General features: G+C 36.0%; 2 protein-coding genes and 1 non-coding gene across 5 annotated transcripts; all 3 read right to left on the reverse strand.

The window, feature by feature from the left end:
- Nucleotides 1-11,364: 11,364 nt before the first annotated feature.
- Nucleotides 11,365-11,793, reverse strand: LOC130471932 (uncharacterized). Its single transcript, XM_056842290.1, has one exon. The coding sequence runs from the start codon at nucleotides 11,791-11,793 to the stop codon at nucleotides 11,365-11,367; it is 429 nt and encodes a 142-aa protein (XP_056698268.1).
- A 3,338-nt stretch (nucleotides 11,794-15,131) lies between these two features.
- TRNAF-GAA (transfer RNA phenylalanine (anticodon GAA)) lies at nucleotides 15,132-15,204 on the reverse strand. Its single transcript has one exon. It is a non-coding gene; the product is annotated as a tRNA-Phe (tRNA).
- Nucleotides 15,205-16,840: 1,636 nt separating this feature from the next.
- On the reverse strand, nucleotides 16,841-21,077 carry LOC110775694 (uncharacterized). Of its 3 annotated transcripts, XM_021980306.2 has the most exons (7): nucleotides 20,760-21,077; nucleotides 19,596-19,660; nucleotides 19,249-19,278; nucleotides 18,388-19,160; nucleotides 18,149-18,300; nucleotides 17,609-18,010; nucleotides 16,841-17,064 (listed from the first exon to the last, which is right to left on the reverse strand). In XM_021980306.2, the coding sequence occupies exons 1-7, from the start codon at nucleotides 20,856-20,858 to the stop codon at nucleotides 17,002-17,004; spliced, it is 1,584 nt and encodes a 527-aa protein (XP_021835998.1). In that variant the 5' UTR covers nucleotides 20,859-21,077; the 3' UTR covers nucleotides 16,841-17,001. The 3 variants fall into 3 exon arrangements, with proteins under 3 accessions (XP_021835998.1, XP_021835997.1, XP_056682780.1); XM_021980305.2 differs by having other exon boundaries at nucleotides 18,149-19,160; nucleotides 20,760-21,075; XM_056826802.1 differs by lacking the exon at nucleotides 19,596-19,660 and having other exon boundaries at nucleotides 18,149-19,160; nucleotides 20,760-21,069.
- Between the last annotated feature and the right edge of the window lie 3,198 nt (nucleotides 21,078-24,275).

Below are 24,275 nucleotides of genomic sequence, written 5' to 3' on the forward strand. Positions count from 1 at the left end.
AGGAGTTTGTCAAGGAAAAGGCAAATGAAATAAGGAGTGCTAAGAAAAGTATTGTTGGATGATGTTGGAGGTTGCTCGTTCATGTGAACCTTGCTGAAGTTTGGGATATTGTTTTGGGAAGTCAGTTTTCAATACTTAAGGAAGTTGCTGCCGCAGTTACACTCAGGCTTTTCCAGGAACAGAAGTTCTGCAAAGCGTAGTTTTGCTGTGCACTGGGAAAATTGAAGGAGGAGGATACTTTGCTCCGAATTGGTTGTTCTTATGTAAGGGACTGATCCTGCAGACAATGGAGGTCGTTGTTGAATGTTGGCATGTTTTGTTGCAGTTTTGGTTGAAGTTTTTTTTTTGAATGTTGGCACGATTCAACATTTCTTTCCAGCAACAGATCTGGAGTTCAGTACCTGTATAATCAGGTCAATTTTGTTCATTTTTCCCAGCAACAGATCTGGAGAATCAGAACCTGTAAAATCAGGTCAATTTTGAGACCCAAAGAGGTCAGTTTTGAGACCCAAAGAGGTCAGTTTTGTGACCCAAAGAGGTCAGTTTTCATTGATCTATTGTGATCATTTTTTTGATGAGACCCATTGAGGCTCATTTCTTCAAGGCAATATTGGACGTTGCAGTTTGATATGAGCAGTTGGTACAACAGCAACAGTAGTGGACAACATCTATGCTTGTTCATGAGGAGTTCTTGGTGCAAAGTTAATGAAAGAGTCTGTTTTGAAGCTTTCAAACTGAAGATGTTTACACCATCTCCAGTTTGAGGGGGGGTATTGGAGTATATAACATAGTATAGAACATTAGCTTGTAATTAGTTTGTTACTTAGTATAAATACTCTAGATTTGTACTATCTCAATGAGTAACACAATTAATAAAAATGTAGTCTCTGGTTTCCTCTCTCAAAAGCCACGAGCTCTCAAGCTCAATAATGGCGTAGCACTTATCTCCTTCCTCTATTCTTCTTCTTTCCTCCTTCACTCACAAATTCAACATTTTCGTTGGTCATTCTATTAGTTGGCATAGGTGTTCAATAGCTTGGTCTATTCTTTAATTTTTATTTTGTTGTGTAGTATTGTGGATTTGTGGTTGGTTTTTATTTTTGTTGGTTGGTTACATTATGAGTATGTTGGTTTTGGCATTCAATGTACGTTGTTTTTGGTGTGTTTGGTATATAAATTGGATGGATGTACTAGGTGTACGTGAATGTCTAATTCGGAGAATTGAAGAGCAGGTAAAATTTTAGATATATGGTTAATAGGTATAAGGAGATAAAAAATAGTGGTGTCCTCTTTCTCTCGGTAGACTATTTGGATGTTGGAGGAAGTATAGCTAGGTTTATATGTTGTACTACCTCCGTTTCAGAAAGTTCTTTACGCTTTGGAAAATGTGTCCAAAGTATAAAAACTTTGACCGTAAATTCTCACCACTATATACATCAAAAAGTTACATGTAAGATCTTGTTAAATTGGTCTCGGAATGTATTTTCAGAATATCAAAATTTTATAATTTTTTCCCATACAAAATTGGATATATTAGTAGTTAAATATTGCATTGGAGTCCGTGCAAATAGTAACTGTAAATATCTTTTTGAAACGGAGGTAGTACATGTTAAGGAAGCCCGATACGTCTATTTCCTATGAATGTGGTCTTGGAGGTAGTTGCTTAGGTAGTGTGGTGAGGGAAGAAGGTGAGCGTAGAAGGCCGGTTAGGTGTTCATGGGTGTTAGTTATTAGTTGGTCGTTGAGATTAACTTTTATTATTGATTCTCAATTTAGGTTAGTTTGAGATTTGTTTTTGGCGCTTTTCAATTTTAAATTTGAAGACAACTCCCCATTTTTGAGGGTACATGGCATGCTAATTACCGAGCAATTCACAAATTCTTTTCAACCAGGTATATAGTGTTTTTATTAGTCCCGTTTTTTTTTTTTCTTGTTATCCAAGTTCCATATGTTTTTGAATGAAACTCGATCTTAGTGTAGGCCGTCTCAATTTCAGCTTAAATCTCATGCAAATAGCTGTGTACAGTTGTACACCAATATTTTTCTGTGAGTCCGCCATATACTATGCGTTGCCGAACACAAATACAGTACGTAGTAGGTCGTACGAGTGCCATGACTCATGCTTCCTATTCCATTAGGCTCCCAATTAAGCAAGAGCTGTTGCATGTTTTCAAGATCATTGGCATTAGGCAATAATGGCTGTACTGAAAATGATTGGTCGAGTAATGCTATTGGTAAGAATTTGTATTCTAATGAGGCCTTTATGCCCATACATGTCCTCGATGATTTCATGCTTTGGGCGTATGTGTTGCATTTCTTTTAAACCTTTTTAGAGGATTCACTAGTACAGTAGTACTAGTAGACTAGTAGTAGTAAGTCACTAAATCAGGCATTCGATTCCATATCCCAGCATATCCTTGTAGCCTTGTACCTGGCTACTTTCTCTGGGCAAAGGTATTTTGCTAGGTCATGTATAATTAGAATATATTTATGTTTTAAATCGTGTCTTACAGAACTGAAAAATCAAATAGGACAATCTTTTAAGGATGTAAGGAGTACTAGAGCACATGCTGGTCCTTAAAATTGGCAAACTCTCCTTAAATTGGAATTCGAAAATTCGTTCAGAGTCTTGATTCGAGGAGATCTCTCACATATACTCTTTAGAAATTCTTATATGCACTCGGGTGTATCTAAAACTAAGAGCACAAGGTACTTTTTTGTTCATAGATAAATTTAGCTCATTTCAAAATCTTCAAATGAGCAAAACTTGTCAAACAAACATAAATCTACCCTAGAGTGCACCTAGGAAAATTCGTTCAAAGTTGTGATGCGAGGAGATCTCTCACATATAAATTTATAAATAAAGCCTTTTAATCGTGTACCCTAATTATTGTCGATTATTTTCACAAGAACTTTATTGAAATTCCAATATTAGTTTTCATTGGCAATTATGTTCTATTATGGTATGTTTATTAACTTAATTAAAACTAGAGTAATATATGTAATCGTATTATGGATTATGCCATAAGGAATTAATGGAGGATCATTATTGATTATACATAAAAAAAAGATTGCTGATAAATAATCTATCTCTGCATGCATGAAACATAACAAGTCGTACAAATCAAAGATCTCCCAACTGCAACATTGGCCATTAGATTTGAAGTACGGAGTAAGTAATTTATTAGAGATGTTTGTGATTTATTAATAAAATCGACAATTCAAGAAACTAGAGGGGTTTTCAGTTCTGCAGATTCGAAAACAGCGAACAGGTGGCAGATTCTAATGACATTGCCATCTCTTGTGGGTTTCGAAGTAAGACTGAAACATGTGTTCTTTCGAGGCCGTGACCACTCTCATCTAAAAATAGAAATAAAGTAAAAGGATTTTCTATCTCAGAGCTCAATATCTTGATGACTAGACATGATAGTCGAACAGTTTCCCCAAAAGGGTAATCCGTAATTTCATTTGGTGCCCTAATAGAATTCGCATACACGACAAAGGTTGTGTTTGGTTGTTACTTCCTCCGTCCCGGAATATTTGACCTGTTTTCCTTATCGGGCCGTCCCTTAATACTTGACCTGTTTCTAAAAATGGAAATATTCTAACAATATTATATTATTTCTTACTCCACCCCTATTAACCCACCTACCCCCTACTCCATACAAAAAATAATTAAAAATTCAACCCCTACTCTCCCCCAACCCCACCTCTTAACCCACCTCCCACTAACTACATTAAAATAATATCCCACTATCAACTACTACCTATTAAATTAAATAAGTCAATTCAAGTCCCTTAAACTCTGTGCCGGTCAAACCGGGTCGAGTATTCCGGGACGGAGGGAGTAGATGATTAGCAAAACGTTGGCCAATTAATAAAGAGATTTGACCAATTTAATTCTCTAATGTAGGTGTTTGAAAGTAAGAGGATTGAAATAGAGTATTGGGATGAATCCTCTAATTTCAAAAAAGTTGCTCCAATGAGCTTTTTCAATAAGAGAATTGTATTAGGTAAGATAAAAAGACAATTTAGTCCTCAAGTTTGCAAAAATTACACCCATATTAATCATGCCCATGCATTTATCATTGGATTCACCAATTCGCAGTAGCTTAATCAAATAATTAAAAAGAAGGTAACAACCCTTGCAACAATATAGAAGATGAAGCTAAACAATGATAGAACAATACAAAATGTCAAAAATATTTGAGACATACTCGAACTTTAAACATCTTGATCGTCCAAGTCCTTATATTTGTTAAACTTATCTTATCTGAGTTTAACTACCTTGTAAGATCAATCATGAATGATTTGTAATTAATGCTCACCTAATTTTGACTTATTATAGCCAAAAAATTAATGTGAAGATAAATTCAAATAAGTTCAAATATATTAGACAAAATGCTTTTGGAGTGACTTTAGAGGAAAGAAAATTATGCACAAAATTATTACACGGTGCTTACCTTTTCTTTATTCACTTTAATACTTATATTTACTACTTTACTTACCTTTTATTTTTATATTACTTAACTAGACATTTATTTCTTAAATAGATGATGTATATATAGTAATGTTACCTTCAAAAAAAAATTTAATAATATAGTAATGAAAAAAAAATCAGTTTCTTAGAAGAGTGTAATGTAATTTTTTTCTCTCTTAGTTATTCCTATTTTGCAAATTAGACATTTAACCATTTATTTTCGTAAAAATTGTTAGTGGGATTAACAAATTTTCAACTTTATATAAATGTTGTTTAATTATTTTCATATTAGTACATTTTATTCCAATAAAAATCTAACCATACATATACATATATTTAGCAATTACTAATTCTCTATAATTAAATAAGTTAATGTCCTTATTGGTAATTTTACACAATCAAACAACTATTATATATCAGCCCTGTTTGGCAATTAGCGGTTAGCGGTTAGTTGTAGCGGATTTGATTAGCAGTTTTGACTAGCTGACTGGATTATCAGTTTTGACTAGCTGATTGAACTAGCATTAATTTTTTTATAAAAGTGTTTGGTAAATAGCTATTAGCGGTTAGTTGTTTGAGCATGCAAATTACAAAAAAGGACATGACGTATTCTATTGTTTAATTTTAAATTACTAATTGTTAAAATGATAATAATATATTTAATCATGTATATATGGTATACAAGGCCACTCGGAGAGTTAGAAACTGAAAAATGCATGGTCGTGCTCACATGAATCATAGGCTATGATTATCTGTTTATTTGATCAGTTGAACTCTGAAACCGAGAAATACCTTTGGACATAATAAGGATGACTACTCTTACCTTATGTTCATGAGCAAGCATCAAGCGACAAAGGAATTAGGCAATGCACACTTGTCCCTAAGGTCAAGTGGGAGCTGAAGGAAATAATGCCCTTGGTCCAAGTATGCATTCAATGCTAAGTCTAATAAATGCGGTTCAGTATTAATTGATTAAACAAGTTTATAATTCAGTGAGATCAAGTGAGCTGAATGCCTAGCTAGAGGCCACTTCAGTTCAAGTGGAATTCATAATATTAATCCACAGCTTACTCTTGACTAAACCCGTAGGGTCACACAAATAGTACGTGAACGAATCAAGTATTTAAGTGAATTAAATACTCTATTTATGAACATTCGGAAACGACGGATCTCGGTTCCAGTGGGAGCTGAAATCGTCAAAAGGAAAAATATAGAATGCTCCGAAAATGATGATATTGCCGGAAACGGAAATATGGATCATGACGGAAATATAAATATTATCCAAGTCGTAGATGTTGCCGGAAACGGAAACATGGTACGTATCGGAAAATATTATCGGAAATAGAAATATTGTCGGAATCTGAAATATTGCCGGAAACGAAAATATTACCGGAATCGAAAATATTGTCGGAATTGGAAATAAATTCCGGAAACGGAAATATTAAATATTTGTTCAAAACGGAAATAAATTTCGGAATCGGAAATATTAAATATTTGTTCGAATCAGAAATGAATTCCGGAATCGGAAAACGAAACGGAAGCGCGACGTACGAACGATCGACGGACGAGCTTGCAAGACGCAAGGCCCAGCACGAGGCCAGGCCTAGCGCCCAGCAAGCCCGTGCGCGCAGAGCAGGCCGAGCAAGGCAGGCCGAGCAGCAGCAACGCCCAAGTGGGCCGCGTGCATGCTGCCAGCGCCCTTGGGCCAGCAAGCAAGCAGCAGCGCCACTTGTGGGACTGCGTGATGCGAGCTGCGTAAGGGGTTGGCTGCGGGCTGCGTAGCAGCGTGGGCTCAAGGGCCACGCATGCATTACCTTGGCCGGTTAGGATTATTTCGTCGTCAAGTAATCGTGTTTTCCTAATTCTACTCAAATTGGATATTTTGTTAAATATGAAATAATTACGTATTTGATTAAACGTAAAATTCTAATGATATAATTTAACTAGAATCCTAATGGATTTAGTTATTGGAATCCTATTAGAAATCTAACTCCGTTATTTCCACCCTATAAATATGTGGTTCATGATCAAAATTTATAATGCAGTTCAATAAGTATTCACATACATTAAGTTCAAGAGAGAATTTAATAATTTGCATAAAATTAATAATAAGCTTTCCGAGTGCACATAAAACCTTAGATAATATTCTAGTAAATTGAATCTGAGGCGGATCTGAACGTGCTGTGGACTATCTACGGTGGGGCGACATTTGGAGTCCTAAACTTGTTCTTGTTCGGTTTGGGAGCAGCTAGGGAAGGCACGCATCACATTGTATGTATCCTAATTATGCTAATTAACTATGTGGCAATTAATTTGGATTCCTGGCTTTATGGTTTTTCCGCATGAATTATATTGTTTATATTTTTCATAACCTAACACGAATATACTGGGACTTTGCATAGACTCTGGGATGAACAACTGAGTAGCACATCCTCCGACTTGCATCATTGCCATTACACTCAATCAACATAGCCCCCCTTTAAATCAAACAATAAGTCATTATAAAACATAAGTAGGAATGTTATTAAAATTATACCTCACAGCTAAATAAGTTGTATAACATACTCTTATTTCAGTTTAGGTTGTAAGCCTCCACGTATTTTATAATTGAATTGTTAACCTTTGTCATTATGATTCCTTGTTGTTGAGTTCGGGCGGCTAAGCCTTTCTGACTCAGTTTCTGAGCCCTCTTCGTCCCACAACGGGCATTAGGTTTGGATTTGGGTTTGGGTGCCTTTTTGTACACCTTCCCTACCCTATTTCCTCCATTTTCTTCCTCAGAATCATTCTGACCAGCGTTATCTATTTTTCCTTCCCCATATACAAGTGGTGGATCTTCCCTTTCTTCAAAAGGTTTTGCAGTATCCGCATCCGTGCTTTTTCCTTTATTATTTTCACGAACACCTCCAGTACCACCATCACCTTGGTCATCATCATAATCCTTTTTTCCATGACCTCCTGTATTTCCATTAACATCTTCATCATCCTGATCATCATTTTCATCATTGTCCTTGACTTCCTCCTGCTCCTTCTCCTTTTCATTGTCCTTCTCATTGTCCTTCACTTCCCCATGCTCCTGTTCATGTACCTTCGGCTGTTGTAGCTATTCTCCTTTCTTTAGGTCTTTTTCCTGCACCTTGGCCTGCCCTAGTCGCTCCTGCTGCTGTTGCACCATAGCCAGCTATAACTATCCCTGTCCATGTGGTTGTACCTCTAGCACTGGATGCAATCCATACTCCAACACATTCTCCACAAGCTGTTGCAATGGTTGTGGCTCTAACACATTCCCCAACTTAATGTTAACCCCAAGAGCTTCCCCCACCTTAGGGTGCAGCCCAACAAGTTCATCAGCATGAACATATTGGAAAATAGGTTGAATGAACGTTTCACCAATAATCGGTTGCAGCATTGAATAACTGGTTGACACAACTTGGACAAAAGGAACATTACGAGTACGATATGCAGCAGTATCTCTTAAAAAGTCTCTTCCTCCTGGTGACATTACCCGATCTTCTTCCTTAAATACATCATCAGCAACAACAAAAACATAGTCTAACTATTCATAACCTTCCTAATTGACTAATCCAGTCACATAGCCTCACCATCAACATCAATATATGAATGCATGATCGCTTAATACACGATGGGAACTGCTTCCAGAAGGATCCTTCTCGCAGACACTATATTTCGCCCCCAGTCTTCGTATAATGATCTACTCTCGCAAAATTTTACGGAGCTCTTGCAATACTAAGGCCATTATTTTCATCACCTGAAAACAAGACAAATACAATCATATTTCTTTGGCAAAAAAAATTATTACACTTACTTACACGACTATAATGTACTATTATTACGTTTCGTACCATATGTGGTACCAACTACAGCAAAATAAAATTCCAAATAATACTGATGGTACCAATCATTCTTACTGTACCAAACTACACCAAACCATTTTCTTCCATCTCTGATTGATGGACTTTGTGCATAGCTTCTTAAGTCTTCTTCTGCTTTAAAACCTCACAATACTACTTTGGGAATTCTGAAGTGCTGAGATAAAAGAATAATCAATCATCGTCAATGGACTTCAGAATCCCCCCCAATAACGTATTATTATAAGCCTCAAGCTATGCTGGGACCGTCAATGGGATACAAAATATTAATATAAGCCTCAAGCTATACTAAAATCGTCAATGGATACACAAAACTTTAGAAAGTCCAACATATTAGCAGGTACACAATTTATTACTAATGAAGTAACTTCACTTACCATATCAACCACCTCTTTTGCCATGGACCTCTTTTGCCTCGGGTCAGAATGATGCCTAGAAAGTAGCTGAGTGGACCTAAGTCCTTCATGTCAAATTAGGAGCTAAGAAGAGACATAATGTGACGCCGTAGAGCATCAGAGGAGGCAGTGAGAATGATGTCATCAACATATAATAAGATGTAAGTTGTTTCAGCACCATGATGAAAAATAAATAGAGAATGATCAAATTTGTTGTGAGTAACGCCAATAATCAGCAAACCTTTGGTACCATGCTCGTAGGCCTTGTTTCAGACCATAAAGAGACTTCTTCAGCAAGCATACATAATTTTGATGAGTTGGGTCACGAAAACCCATAGGTTGGTGCATGTGAACTGTTTCTTGCAAGTGACCATGTAAGAAAGCATTTTTTACATCCAACTGATGAATGGGCCAAGATTTAGACAATGAAATGTTGAGATCAGAACGAATAGTAGCAGGCTTCACCACGGGACTGAATGTCTCATAACAATCCACACCAACCTGTTGAGATTTCCATCACCAACATGAAGGGCTTTATGCCGCTCAAAATCACCATTAGGTTTGCGTTTATGACGAAAAATCCACAAATGGCGAATAATATTAACATCAACAGGACGAGGTACTAACTCCCATGTCTCATTTTTAATAAGAGCATTATATTCATCTAGCATGGCTTCTTTCCGATTCGGGTCTGATAGGGATGTTTTCGGGTTACGTGGAATGGGAGATAGGCTAACCAAAGCGGTCAAATTAAGATTACGGTTGGGCTTGAAGATTCCATGAGAAGAGCGAGTGGCCATGCGGTGTGTGGGCCGCTCAGAAGCAGCAGGCACACGAGGCGCATACGACTGGGAGGCACTCGTTAGTGGGCTACGACGCGGTCTGTCCGTGAAGGACTGCTCCAATGGAGGGGAGGTGGTTTCGTCTGGCAGTTGCTGAATCGTTGGGGAGTGGTCCAGTTGAAGAGAGGAGTTTGTTGTTTGGGCTAGGGGAGATAAGGAGGGAATTGTTGTTAGAGTGGGTTGGGCCGCCTGGTGAGATGAATTAAGAGGAGATGGGATTCCCATATTTAGAAAATCAAAGCTTGTGGCAGTGGGTTTGTGAATTTCTGAAAATGGGAATGTGGTCTCATCAAATAATACATCTCAAGAGATGATAATTTTTCCACTCGAGAGATCATAACATTTATACCCCCTATGATTACTAGAATAGCCAAAGAAAACACACGGAGTAGATCGGGATTGCAATTTATTGATTTTGGTGGAGGGAATCAACGGAAAACACAAACACCCGAATACTCGTAGGTGAGGATATGATGGGTCTTTACAGTAAAGGAGTTGAGTAGGAGATTTATGGTTTAGAAGTTTGGTGGGCAAATTGTTAAGGAGATAGGTAGCTATTTGAAGCTTATGGTGCCAAAAAGAGGGTAGCATAGAGGAATGCGCAAGGAGAGTTCAAATTAAATTATTAATTGTTCGTATTTTCCGCCTGGCTTTTTCGTTTAGGGAGGATGTATGAGAACATGAGAAACGGAAAGCCATACCATTAGTAGAACAAAATAATATAAACGATTCATTGTCATAATCCCGGCCATTGTCACATTGAAAACACTTGATTGTGCGTTCAAATTGAGTTTGAATTAAGGTGCTAAATTTGAGAAACACGGAAAAAACTTGGGATTTTGCACCGAAGGGAAAATTCCACAAGATGTTCGTGAAGTCATCCAAAAACAGAATATAGTATTTGTGACCGGCAGAGCTTAAGACCGGAGAGGTCCATAAGTCACTATGACAAATATCAAATGGCATTAAAGTTCGAGAATTTGAATCAGGAAAAGGTAACTTAACATGTTTACCCAAAATACACGACCGACAAACCAAAGGTAAAGAATTTCGAGTACAATCAATAAGTTTATTATTCTTGAGAGAATTTAAAACTAAAGACCCCCGATGACCCAATCGGTCGTGCCATAATGATGAAGACAAGGCAGTGAAGGCGAAAGGTCGGTTGGCTTGATTTGTGGAGATAAGAGGATAAAGATCTCTCATGTTATTACATCTCATTCGATGTATCCTCGTCTGAAAGTCCTTCACATAAAACCCAAAAGGATCAAACTCAACAGTAACATTATTATCAATGGTAAATTTACGAACGAAAATTAAGTTTTTGATGAGTTTAGGAGGCATGAAGGACATTTTTAAGATGAAGAGACCGATTAGGAAGAGACTTATGACCATAACCTCGGATTTGGAATTTCATGACCATTGCCAACAACAATACTATTTTTCATGCTCATAATAAAATAAGGAGAGGGAGTACCTCCATTTGCAGTCATATGTGACGTGGCACCGGTGTCCATGTACCAGTTAGCATTCGGTGCTGGAAGGGACATTGTATGAATTGTCGCCTCTATGTCAGTTGGTGAGTAGGCAGGTGGGCCTTGAGCATAATAAGCTTGTGTGGGCCTTGCACCAAGGATGCCAGACCCACGTACCTGATGTTGCATGGGATATGGACAAGGAGGCACTACCCAATTTTGTTGCATTGGAGGACTGGCATGCGAAGCCCATTGCCAAGATCCCCACTGCTGCTGCACCTTCTAATCGCTGGCGGCCGGTGACCCGGAGGAATTTCGGTTGTTGTGGCCACCTCGATTCTTGCCTCGACCACCTTTCTTGCCGCCCTGATTACCACGACCGCAATTGTGACCTCCCCTTCGAGGATGATTGTGACGATTTGCGGATGGATAGTGACTATCAGAGCTGTCGGTGGTAAGGAGAGCAGCGGCGTTAATGGCTGCATCGTGCTCCACTTGGTGGACTTTGCGGCGTTCTTCCATACACAAGCTAGAACGAGCCTCTATGAAAGGGGGGATCGGTTTGGCACGAGAAAAAGAGATTGTCATTCCATCATAATTCGCGTTCAGACCTGCAATGATACGCAACACGAGCCTATTATTCGACACTGGAGCACCGATGTCGGCAAGTTGGTCGGCGAGAGTCTTAAGCTCGAGGCAATGGACGTCCATGTTAGGAAAATTGTCGAGTTTGACATCGTTGAATTATTGTTTCAAGTAAACTGCCCGTGAGATTTCTATGTCTTGAAAAATCAATCGAAGGCTTTCCCAAGCTTGCATGGCGTGGTGTCGGGGACGATAATGGTGCCCAAGAGATCGTGAGAGATTGTCCCATATATCCATTGTAGGACAGCAACATCAAGACGGTGCCATTCAGATATTTTAGCGGCGATTTTCTCTTTGACTGATTCGCCGACAGCGGGAGGAGGTGCCAGAATAATGTGATCGATAACTCGATGCACACGGCAATGCAGTTTGAACAGTTATGTCCAGTGAGAATATTGGCCTTTATTAAACTCCAAAATAATGGGAACGACATTTTTGATGTTGGAGAGAGTGGGATTGGAGTTGTCATCCGTGAGGAAGAGAGGAGACGGCAAAGACTGGATTAGGGTTCAGAAAAGGGGCCTAATACCATGTATGAAATTATCCTTGCTTTGTTTATGCATTGACTAGAGTATTTATACAAGTATACTACTAGGGCTTACAAAGATACTACTAGGGTTTACAAAGATACTAGGGTTTACAATATATTCTACTTGCTATAATTAACAATATATACAATATATTTATCAGATACAAAGTAAACCTAAATGACAAAACTATCAGACAACCTAACGAACACAATGCATAATTGAATTACCGATGAACCTAACAAACCCTAAATTAGCAGCATATAGGAATTTAACAATGGAGAAAAGAATCATTACAACGAAACTTGATGTTTTATGAAAGACTTAATATTTACTTGGAATAGAGAGTAAACTTTCATCCACTCACAGCAATTTCCCAGAATCCAAAGTGAAGATGAAAAAACGCCTTGTAATACCCTTATATACTAATTTAATGGAAGTTACCAAGGGTGCAGCGGTTACGAAAGTTAAATGATACAAGGGTGGTTAAGCGTTTAAAGGTAGATTGACCGTTTGGGGGGAGAGAGAGAAAGATTGAGCGGTTGTGTGGTGCGATTTTGGAGGAATAGCAAAGAAGTAGGAGTCGAAGATGTCGAAGAACCTGAGCTCAAAAAACTTATGAGGTGGTTAAATTTCAGGAGAGAGAAAGTGAAAATGAGTAAAGAGTAATTATTTACAAATTTATTACATTATTATAATTGGAAAAAAAATGGAAAATAAAATACTTTTGAAATTTGAAAATTGAAACCAGAATTTTAAAGAGAGGAGTAGAAAAATAAAGGGAAATGTTTAATTGGTGGGTCAAACACAAAAAACCACTTGAACTTACCATTTTTCCCTTAGTATAGCATTTAAATGATTTACTAATTATAGTCTTAGAAAACCTTCCCATACACATGTTGAGATTGTATCGCATCAAAGAAATGGAGTAGTTTGTGACATTATCCATAAGCGAGCGTTTGGATTAGGGATGGCAATGGGTCGGATCTGGACCGGGTCCGACAGGATCCAGACCCAGACCCGCTTTTTAAGAGGTGGATCCAGATCCGACCCAGATCCGTTGGGTCCAAAAAAATCAGATCCAGACCCAGATCCACTGGGTCTAATGGGTCTAGGGTCGGATCTGGGTCCTAAATGGGTCTAACCGTATTTGTTTTCCAAAAAAATCTGTCCCTCATTTTTCATATATTGCGTAATTTTTTCGCCCATTTTATGTATGTAAATGTAACGTTGCTTTGATAAAACCACTAAATATGGAATATTCGTTAATTTTGTTTAGGAAAAAAAATCATATTAGCCTTGTAATACAGTAAGTATTTAAAGTTTCTAATATTATTATTTATATGTCACGTCAAACAATATTTAAATAGTTTAGCATCATAAGAACTTAATAAAGTTTGGCACATAAAGATAGAATCATATTTAAATTTTAATAATTTTTTTAAAAAATTATATATATGGGTCTGTGGGTCGGATCTGGACCGGATCTGGATCTTTAATTCTTGGACCCAGACCCGCCCCATTGAACAAAGAACCAGATCCGCCCCAGATCCACAGGGTCTAATTATTTTGGACCCAGACCCTTATAAATGGATCGGGTCCAACCGGATCTGGGTCGGATCCTGGACCCATTGCCATCCCTAGTTTGGATAGAGGTGAAAAACAGGTCGTTTGGATCTGGTTCGATTTGGTTCGTTAGTTCTGGTTAAATTCGCGTGAAATATAAATGGGGTTGATTTCGGATATGATATGGGCCAGTTCGGGTTTGTCAGGTCATATTCAATTTATTGCTAGTCGACTATATTGCGATAAAATAATCATTATTAGGTATATTTTGTTGGGTGGTTAGATTTGGGTTTGGTCAAATTCGTCTCGAATACACAGGTCAAGTAATTTCGGGTAGAGTTTGGGCCTCGGCTCGAGTTATTGGGTGCGGATCAATTTTCTCAGGTCTAAGTGTGAAGTTTCACGAATAATTAATACTCCTTTAAAGCATGGGAAATGGGAGAATGATCATCCTCTCCTCCTTTTGACACCTCACACTCTCTTTCTTATACCTATGATCCTACTAGCTCCATCATCTTAATTTTTTCTATATCCTCTATAAAATTATTATCGTTATTATTTTGTTTATATTGCAAAACAATAACCATTGGCAACTACAATTCTATAGTAATCTTTTAAAATAAGATATTGTCCTGTTGTACATATCATGATTTCACATGTTATCTCTTTGATTTTTTTAATATTTTATTTTGTAAAACCATCATTTGTATAAATCATTTCCGCTTCTCCTACTTAATTATATTTAAATTTAATTTGAATTGTTTCACATTTTAATTATAATTTTATCATACTCCAAATGCATCATATTTTATTAATCCTTAAATGGAGGAGATAGAATGTTGTAATGATGCATTTGAGGAGATGCGAAAGAAGACGGTTACATAGGGCAATAGCTTCGCTAAAACAGAAGGCAGGGCAAGAGCCTAAATCGATCATATGCTCTACTAGCTAATTAAACAAAAAGTGGGTAAAAGTTACTCGATGTACAGTAAATTTATTATACACATAAATGCGCGCAAGACCTTGTGATAGCAAAATTAGATGAGTGTTTTGAGTTTAATCTAGTTTTCGTAGAGTATAGTGAATTCGTTTCATTGATAAAGAATTGTGAAGGATCATAACAATTAGCAAATTTTCCAATTCAATCGAATGTATCAAATGAAAATCATTATTGACGCTATAACAAATCATTAGATTATCTTTTCATAACGGGATACACAATACCTACTAAAATAGAGTTATTTAAAAAAAATTAAGAAGCAAAATGAATGTCTAACTAGTAAGGTTAAACGTAAAAAGAAAAATGAAAAATGCGGTGAGCGTGGATCGAACACGCGACCTTCAGATCTTCAGTCTGACGCTCTCCCAACTGAGCTATCCCCGCAATTGTGATATTTTTATGGAGCGCATGTATCTATACATTATCATCAGAAAATACCGGTAATTAAGTGATTACAAAGTGCACTTAATTTAAACTGAAATTTTACATTTAGCGTAATCAAGACCAACTCAACTTTCCATTTCTGTTCACATATATATTTTAGTTTAAAGTAATTAAACGGAAAGATAGACGTTAATTAAAACAAACAATGTTAAACGGGTTCTGACCACACCACAACTACATTGTTACGACTTACGAGTAATGGGTGCCATAAATTATCTACGGAAGTGCTAGTTGCATGGCAAATATTATCTATAATTTTATTTTATTTTATTTTAATTGCCGGGTACACCGGGTCATTTACTCCATCGTGATAAAAGAATTAAGTAGAATACTTGTCAATTCTCATATGATTAGTACTTCCTCCGCTAAAAATATTCTATCATGTTGAGTGGGTGGCCAAATGGGTGTTGTAGTCTTGGTGATGGATCATCTCATTCTACCAGCGCATGCAAAGATCTGTTCATTTTGCAACTTCTAGTTGCTCAAATGGCTATGGTTAATTAGGAGATTCCGTTTTTCCTTTAGTGGCTTTGATACATATCCAAGTATATCAGGCAATCCATTTGCGAGCTTAAGACATTAGAGTATGTCACAAGGAGGGAGCTAGCGCAGCGGCGCAGCCTCCTATTGGTGGGGCCGTGACGAAGTTTGAGTTTTCCGGCCAGTTTTGTCCATTGGGGTCTCAAACTCTCAATGCCTACCCCTATACACCAGAATATATGACACCAACGCTATCATGCCATTTTTCTTTCTTCTCTTAATGGAGCATTCGGACATTTTAGTAAAGGGATATAAGCCTATAAGGTGCATTGTACTTATTTGTAGACTAGAGATACATGGACAACTTAGTAGAGTTAGAGCTGTCAAAAACTGACCTGACCCTAAAATCCGACCTGAACCGACCGAACTCGTAACCGATCATGACCAGATTTTTTTGGTAAAACAGGTAACCCAAAACCCGACCTGTACCAGACCCGAAAAAATCGATAAACGATTTTAACCCGATGTTGTACGACCCGAACCCGACACTCGAACGAAAGTTAACCGATAACCGAACTGACGCGACTGAACAATGATCTGAACCCGATTCGATACCCGACAATGACTTTAACCCGATTTTTACCACATAACCTGTTAGTGTATCGATCTGTGTAGTAAATATTTTACGCTTGAATATTTTGAGATGACCAAATCAGTTATTGACTCAATCTTAACACGCGCTCGAGATTGAACCCGTCCTGAATTTGCACCAACCCGAAAATTATCCGATCTGAGCTTGACCCCGAACCAGAGATTAACTGTTACAAACACGACTATATAAGATCCAAACCCAAAATTGAACCTGACCCGAACATGACTCGACTCGAACCCAACTTGTACCCAAAATGAAAAAACCCGACATGACCCGACAGAAACCAACCTGACCGAACCCGACCCACACCCGAATGATAAAGTGACCCAACACGACCCGACATGTTCATAACCCGACGCAGACCCGACCCGACGACCTGTTTTGACAGCTCTAGGTATAGTAAAGGAATATAAACCCTATAAGTTGCTTTGTTTGTAAGGGATATACATGGTGAAAACTACCTCTTTGAGAGGTTAAAATTACAGGCATTTCACCCAAAGTGAGCAAAAGGGAGTACATTTGTTAGTTATCTATCAGTAATGAAGAGTTACTGCGAAAATCATATACTTCTTATATACAAAACTTGTACTTTGCATCAGCAATCTTCATCTAAGATGGACCCGAGTATCCAGTGACATGATGATGTCATTCATTCTACCGATCCTCGCCTGTGAATGATGTGTACGAGAAACAAAAATAGTTAGATTTGCATGGTGAAAGAAAACCTCAACAGAAGATACTATTGTAAACAAAGCTAGTTAAGTGTCCGTTTTAGATAATTATCCCTCACAAAATTACTTATCATTATACAAACAGTCTAAAGACAATACCAAGGTCACAAAGAGCAACAACAAAAAAAAATCATGTTTTTGAATGATAGAGTTCGTAGAGACTGTAGAAAGGATCCATTTTTTTTATTTGGATAACGAAAGATCAGTAGAAGGGGAAGCACAGGAAATTGAAAGAATCCAATTAGCTTCCTCTTTTGAGCTATTTCAATCAACATCAAATTGGGAAGGAGAATGCAGGCTGTTACCCCTCCCCTTCCCTTTAGTTCATGGTTACTAACCAAACACACTGTTTATAGTAAAAGAAAGGTCAGCATTTCGGATCAGATAAAGTAAACTCCACATTATAACTCTTGATTGATACCCGTCATAATAGTGAACTGCAAAAGTTTTAAGTATGATAACAAGGAAGAGTTCACATTACCTTAGAACCAATTGATGTCACTCCAACTTCGGGTTTTGACTTAAATTTGGGTACCTTGTGATCAATTGATGTTACTCCAACTTCGGGTTTTGACTTGAATTTGGATACCTTGTGATCAATTGACGTAACTCCAACTTTGGGCTTTGAGTTGAATTTGTGATCATTTGATGTCACTCCGACTTTGGTTTTTGACTTGAATTTGGGTACCTCGTGATCTGATACTCTTACAACTGACTCGTCTTTACCACCAGATCTATGACTCAAAACTACTCTTCCTCGCGTGTTCTCCTTTCCACTGCTCGCACCTTTACTAAACGGGTTGCTCCCTACTTTACCCTTGACACCTTGGGCTCCAGTTCTCGACAGATTCAAAGAATTTGTATGAGTTGTTTGAAGTAGAACCTGCAAAATATCATATGCTAGCTTGAGTCAGCAATTGTACATATAACAAAATGACCCCTTGACTCACATTCTAACTGATAATTTAAGAAAAATCAATACAAGTACTCAGTTTTTCTGAACGGACAACCAATACCTCACCTTTGACTTTAAAGCTGCCTGGCTTCTAGATGCTTCTGCAGTATCTTTACCCTTTATCTTGGAGCTGAAAGTGTTCCTTGTGAAAACAGACGTCTCAGTCATCTTTTTAGCTATTACCCTACCATGGACAGGTTTTGTCGATTTCCGAAGGTCTGTAAAATTCAGATTTCTATCTTTATTAAGTTTCAAATCAGCAGCTTTTTTCTTAATTTCAAACTTTGGATTTGAGAATCCTTGACCTTTTGATCCTTTATTCACGTTCATCTCTACTTTCAGTTGCTTGCAACGATCAGTTTTTGGCACTGCAGCAAATCCCTCACCTTTTGTATCATATCCAGTACTAGAAGAGCCCATACTGGACTTGCCAGCGGAAGATTGACGCCTGTTAGATTCTCTATCATCACTTATTTGAACCCTTGATGCTGGTCTTATGGCTCCAATGGCACGACTTTTTCTGAGATTGGTTCTTAAAGCATTCAACAGACCACCTGTATGACCAAATGCCTCTTTTGACACCTCCAAAATCTTTGAATCTGGTTTCATACTTAGAGTTGTTATGGTGCTTATTGAAGCCCCACTTGTACTTGCTGACTGGGAATTCAGAGCAACTCTTCTCTCTAAATCTGGTTGCATACTTACAGTTGTTACGGTGCTTGTTGAAGCCCCACTTGTACTTGATGACAGAGAATTCAGAGCAACACTTCTCTCTGAATCTAATACCACACTGGTGATCGAACTAGAAGTCCCACTTTTATGGTCATGGTTCAGTTCACATTCCTGACTAGAAACTGTATTTGTTATTGAATTTTTATCACCCAAACCATTTACAGGGTGGTCTTTATTAAATGAAATCTGACGACAGTTGATTTTCCAGTCTCTATTTTTGTAGTCTTTGCCTCTTGATTTTGAAACAGAAGACGGATATTTTGGAGAACCTAAATTGAAGAGGTCATTTCCCACATCTGGATGTGCAAATGCAGATCTCATATGGCGTGCAGAATGATGATGGAACCTAAAATCAAGCCGAACCCATAAACAAAATGCGTATATAGATGGACGATAAAAAAGAAGTCGACTAAACCAGGTGCAAGGATACTTACGGGTGGCTTGCGTGGAACCATGCTTCATCACTGCAAATTAACAGGGGCGGTTACTTAGTAGCCGCTGATATCAAAGGGTATAAATATGCTACTCACTCCACCCCAACTAAATTTGAAGAACTTAAATCTTCATATTTGAATTTCTATGATACATAAACCAAACCTTCTACTTTAGACGATATAGTACTAAATAATTTTAGTTTGCGACTTTCCAAGCTCTCAGTTTCACTACATTCGCGAGAAAACTACGAATAAAACCTCTTAAACTTGACAAGAAGTCAACTATGACGATTTACACACGGACTAAAAACAGAACAGAATCTGAATCTGAATCAGAAGAAACTCACTTGTCTTCTGATATCAGCTTTGTCTCCAATGTAAGATCAGCCCACATAGGTGCCTCAATTTCTTCCTGTGATTGATACATACACAACAAAGGTCGAGGTATTACAACCCAAGCAAGCCAATCCTACTTTAAAACCCAACATTTGCAACAAACAGAATCAGGATCACGTAGTTATCTTGGATTCATTGTTAGATGAGAGTCTGTAACTCTCACATAATACTCCTCGTTCATCACTTACTCAATACTTCATGTATATTCGAGGTATTTCGACCCAATCACACCCACACCACTTTAATAACATAATCTTCTCAACAAATGGAAGTAGCATCCCATAGTAATAATAGTTGAATGAGAGTCCGAGATGCTCACACTATACTCCTTGTACATCATAACACTTCATATATACATTAATACATACCAGATGAGTTCCACAACACATAATCTACTAGCTTAAACAGAAGCATGTACAAGTAAATATTCGAAAGTACATCCCCCGTTTCATCACTTTTATTGTGATTCATAAAGCATTTTACTAGGCTTAACCAACAAAACAATGCAAACTACCATGAAGTGAGGCCTAAGATTCTCAAAATAAATTCTCGATCTAAATAAGATAATGAAAATTTGTGAAGTTCAACTAACCAGCTGGATCTCCAAACCAACAAACAGAGCGGTACCATTATTTTATAATTTTATATGCCTACAAGTCTACAACACAATCATACATTGTCGACTCCTAGAACTTCGGAACATGTCCACTAACTTAGTTGGTACAGTTCTTAGCGATCATGCCTGAGAACTCGAAACCTATCATCGAAACCCCTCTTCTTAGAATTTGCTAGTTTAGTACAGTACGTCTTCCGGAATCCAATAGAAGAGAACATAAATATCCAATCACCCAAAAGTCCCAAAAATTCAGGGTTTATTGGAAATCACCCAAAAATAAGAACAGTAAAGAATTTGGGTATATTGAAAAACCCCAATAGCAAGAAATCCAATCAAATGGGAAAAACCAAAAAAAGCGCAAATGCTAAATCGCAATAAATTAATGAGAAATCCAACCTAAATTACACAATGTGTGTATTCGCACAATAAACAAAATCAAAATTCAAAACCCAGCAAAAAATTAACAAAAAAAGGGAATTGCAGGAGAATATGAAATTACCAGAAAAGCCCAGTGATCAAATTCCGCAATGCTTCTCCTCTTGGACGCTCCAACACTATTTTCGTCGTTTTCTTTGACCCTAATCTTACTCTGAACCATCCTTTCTTCAAAAAAAGTCAAATCATCAGCAAAAACCTAGAAATTAATTTCTAATTTGAATCATGGGAAGATTGCAAATGATTTGAATATTCCATTTTTTGAACAAAACATCAATGAAAATTTCTGGGTATTTGAGTAAGAGTGAACTTTTTAGAACTGAAGTGTTGAAGTGGGAAGTTTTGGGGTCAAGAGGAGGAGGATGTGAATCGTGCGTTGTAAGCTGGATTTTACACGTGTACAGTCAGGATGTTTTTTCCCATTTGTTCGACCGTTGGACAGCTCAATGAATTAGTAGGAGGGAAAATAGCTTCTCCACGAAGCCTTTGCGGTTTTTCTTTTTTTTTTTTTGGTTTTTGGGGGGGATCAAAACATACAACTAAAATTTGGTTTAATACAAATTTATTTAATTTGCAATCTTCTACTTTCTTTAATTTGGTTTTTCACATTTAATACTAATTATTCTATCTCTCCTTCAATATCTGATACAGAGTATCTTTTTTTTCCCTTCAATCTTGTAAAATGTAAATCTTCTGTTCTCCGTTTACATAAATTGATCTTGTAATTTGAGAAACAAAGCCGGGGATTTACAGATTCATTACTTTAAAGGCTGGTTACAATTTGTCAATTTTTAGTTTTTACATCGACATTCTGACACCTTGTTCTTTAATTTTACTGGTCATCTATTAGATTTGTGAATTAATCTTTATTTTGGATTTATTTTTTCAGAATGAGCGGCTAAAAATGACATTCCAAGAACAGATAAAACAACAATCTACAACACTAGTGATAAAATTGGAAGCGAACGCAATGTAATTAATGCATCTAAACGACGAAGATATTGCAGAGAAGCAAGTTTAAAACAAAAACGTATTAAAATTAATTCTCTGTTCTGTTCGACTTATTTTGACTTATTTCACACAAAATAAGTTCTCGTAAGTTCATAATAAGTTTAGTTAAAATAAATTCAGAAAAAAAAAAATTGTTTTCCAACTTTCACACACAAGTAAATTTATTTCAGACAATACGTATTTTATTTCAAATAAATTGAATTTAGATAAGTTCAAACAAAACTAATAGAATAGAACAGAGCCTAAGTTACAATAAAATTACTTTATAAACTTTCGTATTATAATGTGTAATAAAACTTTCACACACAAGTAAGTTTATTTCAGACAATACGTTTATTTTTCAAATAAATTGAATTTAGATAAGTTCAAACAAAACTAATAGAATAGAACAGAGCCTAAGTTACAATAAAATTACTTTATAAACTTTCGTATTATAATGTGTAATAAAACTTACTTCCTATATACGCAGTAATAATACAACTAAGAAAATGAGTTGGGTTAAACGAGTTGCGGGATGTAAATGGTTCGGGTTAAACAGGTTATGAGCTGTAATCAATTCAGATTAAACGGGTCACAATTTGAAACGATTCGGGTTAAACGGGTTACGATTGCAGTCGTTTCGGATTAAACGAGTTTTCCTCACATTGAAAAGATTGGGTCATAAACGGTTTCAGATCGGTTCGAGCTAGGTTGAATGTAACCGGATTGTCATGAACCGGCTTGTTATCATATTTCGTATCTTAATCGGATCAATATTTTCGGGTTGGCTTGACCTGGGGTTGAATATATTTGGTTCGGATAGGGTTTCGGGTTCTAGTTCGCGAATTCTAAACGACCGAAAATACTCAACGGTTTCAACAATTTGAGTTGAGAATTGACACCCCTAGTTTTAACCTACAACTATTTACATTATACGTCGTACTAAAAAGACACCAGAAATGATACGTGTCACTTCCTGGTGCAACATTTTCTCGCCAAAAAATTGTTTCCTAAAAAATCACTTCTTTATTTTATTTTATTTTTCTATCTTTTTTTATTAATTGTTTATCTATGAAAAAATCAATATTTGAATATAGATTATGAAATTAAATATATGCCACATAATAATTTTCTAAAAATGATTTTTGGTAATATATATTTTAGTCAAATCTTTATACTAATAATGGAAATTTTATTACTTAATATTTTGATAAAATATATTAGGATATTGAATATTTCGTTCCAATCAGCTTATCAAACAATTAAATTATGTAATACTTAGTAGGACGAAAATTTTATTAGATGATTAAATGAGTATATTCAAGATTTATTATTGATGCAATATTTTTAGGTAGAGAAATATTTTAGTTTTTGACTAGTATTAAAATTGGTCAAATAATTTAAGAATGTCGATGCATGCACGGGACCTAATCTAGTAGTTCACTATATTTGTGTGTTTTAATTGGATCGAAAATGTCAGTTTGTCGTATCAATTATGCTCCGTTCTATTGGACTTATTTTGACTGAACTTATATTATCTGAACTTATCTGAATTTAACTAAACTTAACTGAACTTATCTGAACTTAACTGAACTTATTTTATCTGAAAAAAAAACTTTTTTTGTCTAAAATAAACTTATTTGTGTGTGAAAATATCTGCAAAAAAACTTAAATTTTGCTGGACTTATATTATCTGAACTTAACTGAACTTATCTAAACTTAACTGAACTTATCCGAACTTATTTTGTCTAAAATAAGCCAAAACAAAACAGAGCCTTACATAAAAGCTTTTGAGCTTTAAATTGAGCTAATGTCTTAAGCCAATATGATTTTTGTGTATTATTATTAAAAGCTTTAGTTGTGTGTTCCAATCGATCTATAATTTTTAAGGGTGCAGCCGTGCAATGCTTTCTATTTAACTTATATGACCTGAACTTATCTGAACTTGTATGATCTAAACTTATTTAAACTTATTAGAATTGATCAAACTTGAGTGTACCTTATTATACCTGATTAGAACTTAATAAAATAATAATAATAAAAAAAAAATTATAATAATAATAATAATAAAATAATTATAATAATAATAAAAATAATTATAATAATAAATAGCAACAACAAAAACAATAATAATAAATAACTATATTTATAATATTAACAAAATAATAATTGTATTTATATTTATAATAATAATAAGCAATAATTATAATAATTATAATTATAATAAATAAATGATAATAAATAATAATAATAATACATAATACATAAATAATAATATATAAATTGAATCATAAACTAAAAAATAATACGTGGTTCGGTATCACTGTCAATTTTCACTTTTTGTTTTTATGGTTTTAAAAGTCCTGTGATATATATTGAATCGTAAACTAAAAAATCGGCATACCTATAGTAATCATATTGATTTGAAAACTAATAACAAGAAACTAGAAACTACTTTTTGTGATTTTTATATTTTGATTTTTAATTTTGTAAAAAAAAACAAAAAAATTGAAAACAAAAAACGATACTAAACCACGTATTATACAAACCACATATTTCAGTTTCCTATTATATAATCTTTTTTGTAGAA

This window comes from Spinacia oleracea, chromosome 4 (assembly GCF_020520425.1).
Source record: "Spinacia oleracea cultivar Varoflay chromosome 4, BTI_SOV_V1, whole genome shotgun sequence".
Lineage (NCBI taxonomy): Eukaryota > Viridiplantae > Streptophyta > Magnoliopsida > Caryophyllales > Amaranthaceae > Spinacia > Spinacia oleracea.

Coding starts and splice junctions, on each gene's coding strand:
- LOC130471932 (XM_056842290.1), bottom strand. CDS start 11,793: ATGGACGTCCATTGCCTCGAGCTTAAGACTCTCGCCGACCAACTTGCC.
- LOC110775694 (XM_021980305.2), bottom strand. CDS start 20,858: ATGGTTCAGAGTAAGATTAGGGTCAAAGAAAACGACGAAAATAGTGTT. Junction 19,161..19,248: donor TGGTTCCACGCAAGCCACCC/GTAAGTATCCTT, acceptor GCTTGATTTTAG/GTTCCATCATCATTCTGCAC. Junction 18,011..18,148: donor AGGCAGCTTTAAAGTCAAAG/GTGAGGTATTGG, acceptor GATATTTTGCAG/GTTCTACTTCAAACAACTCA.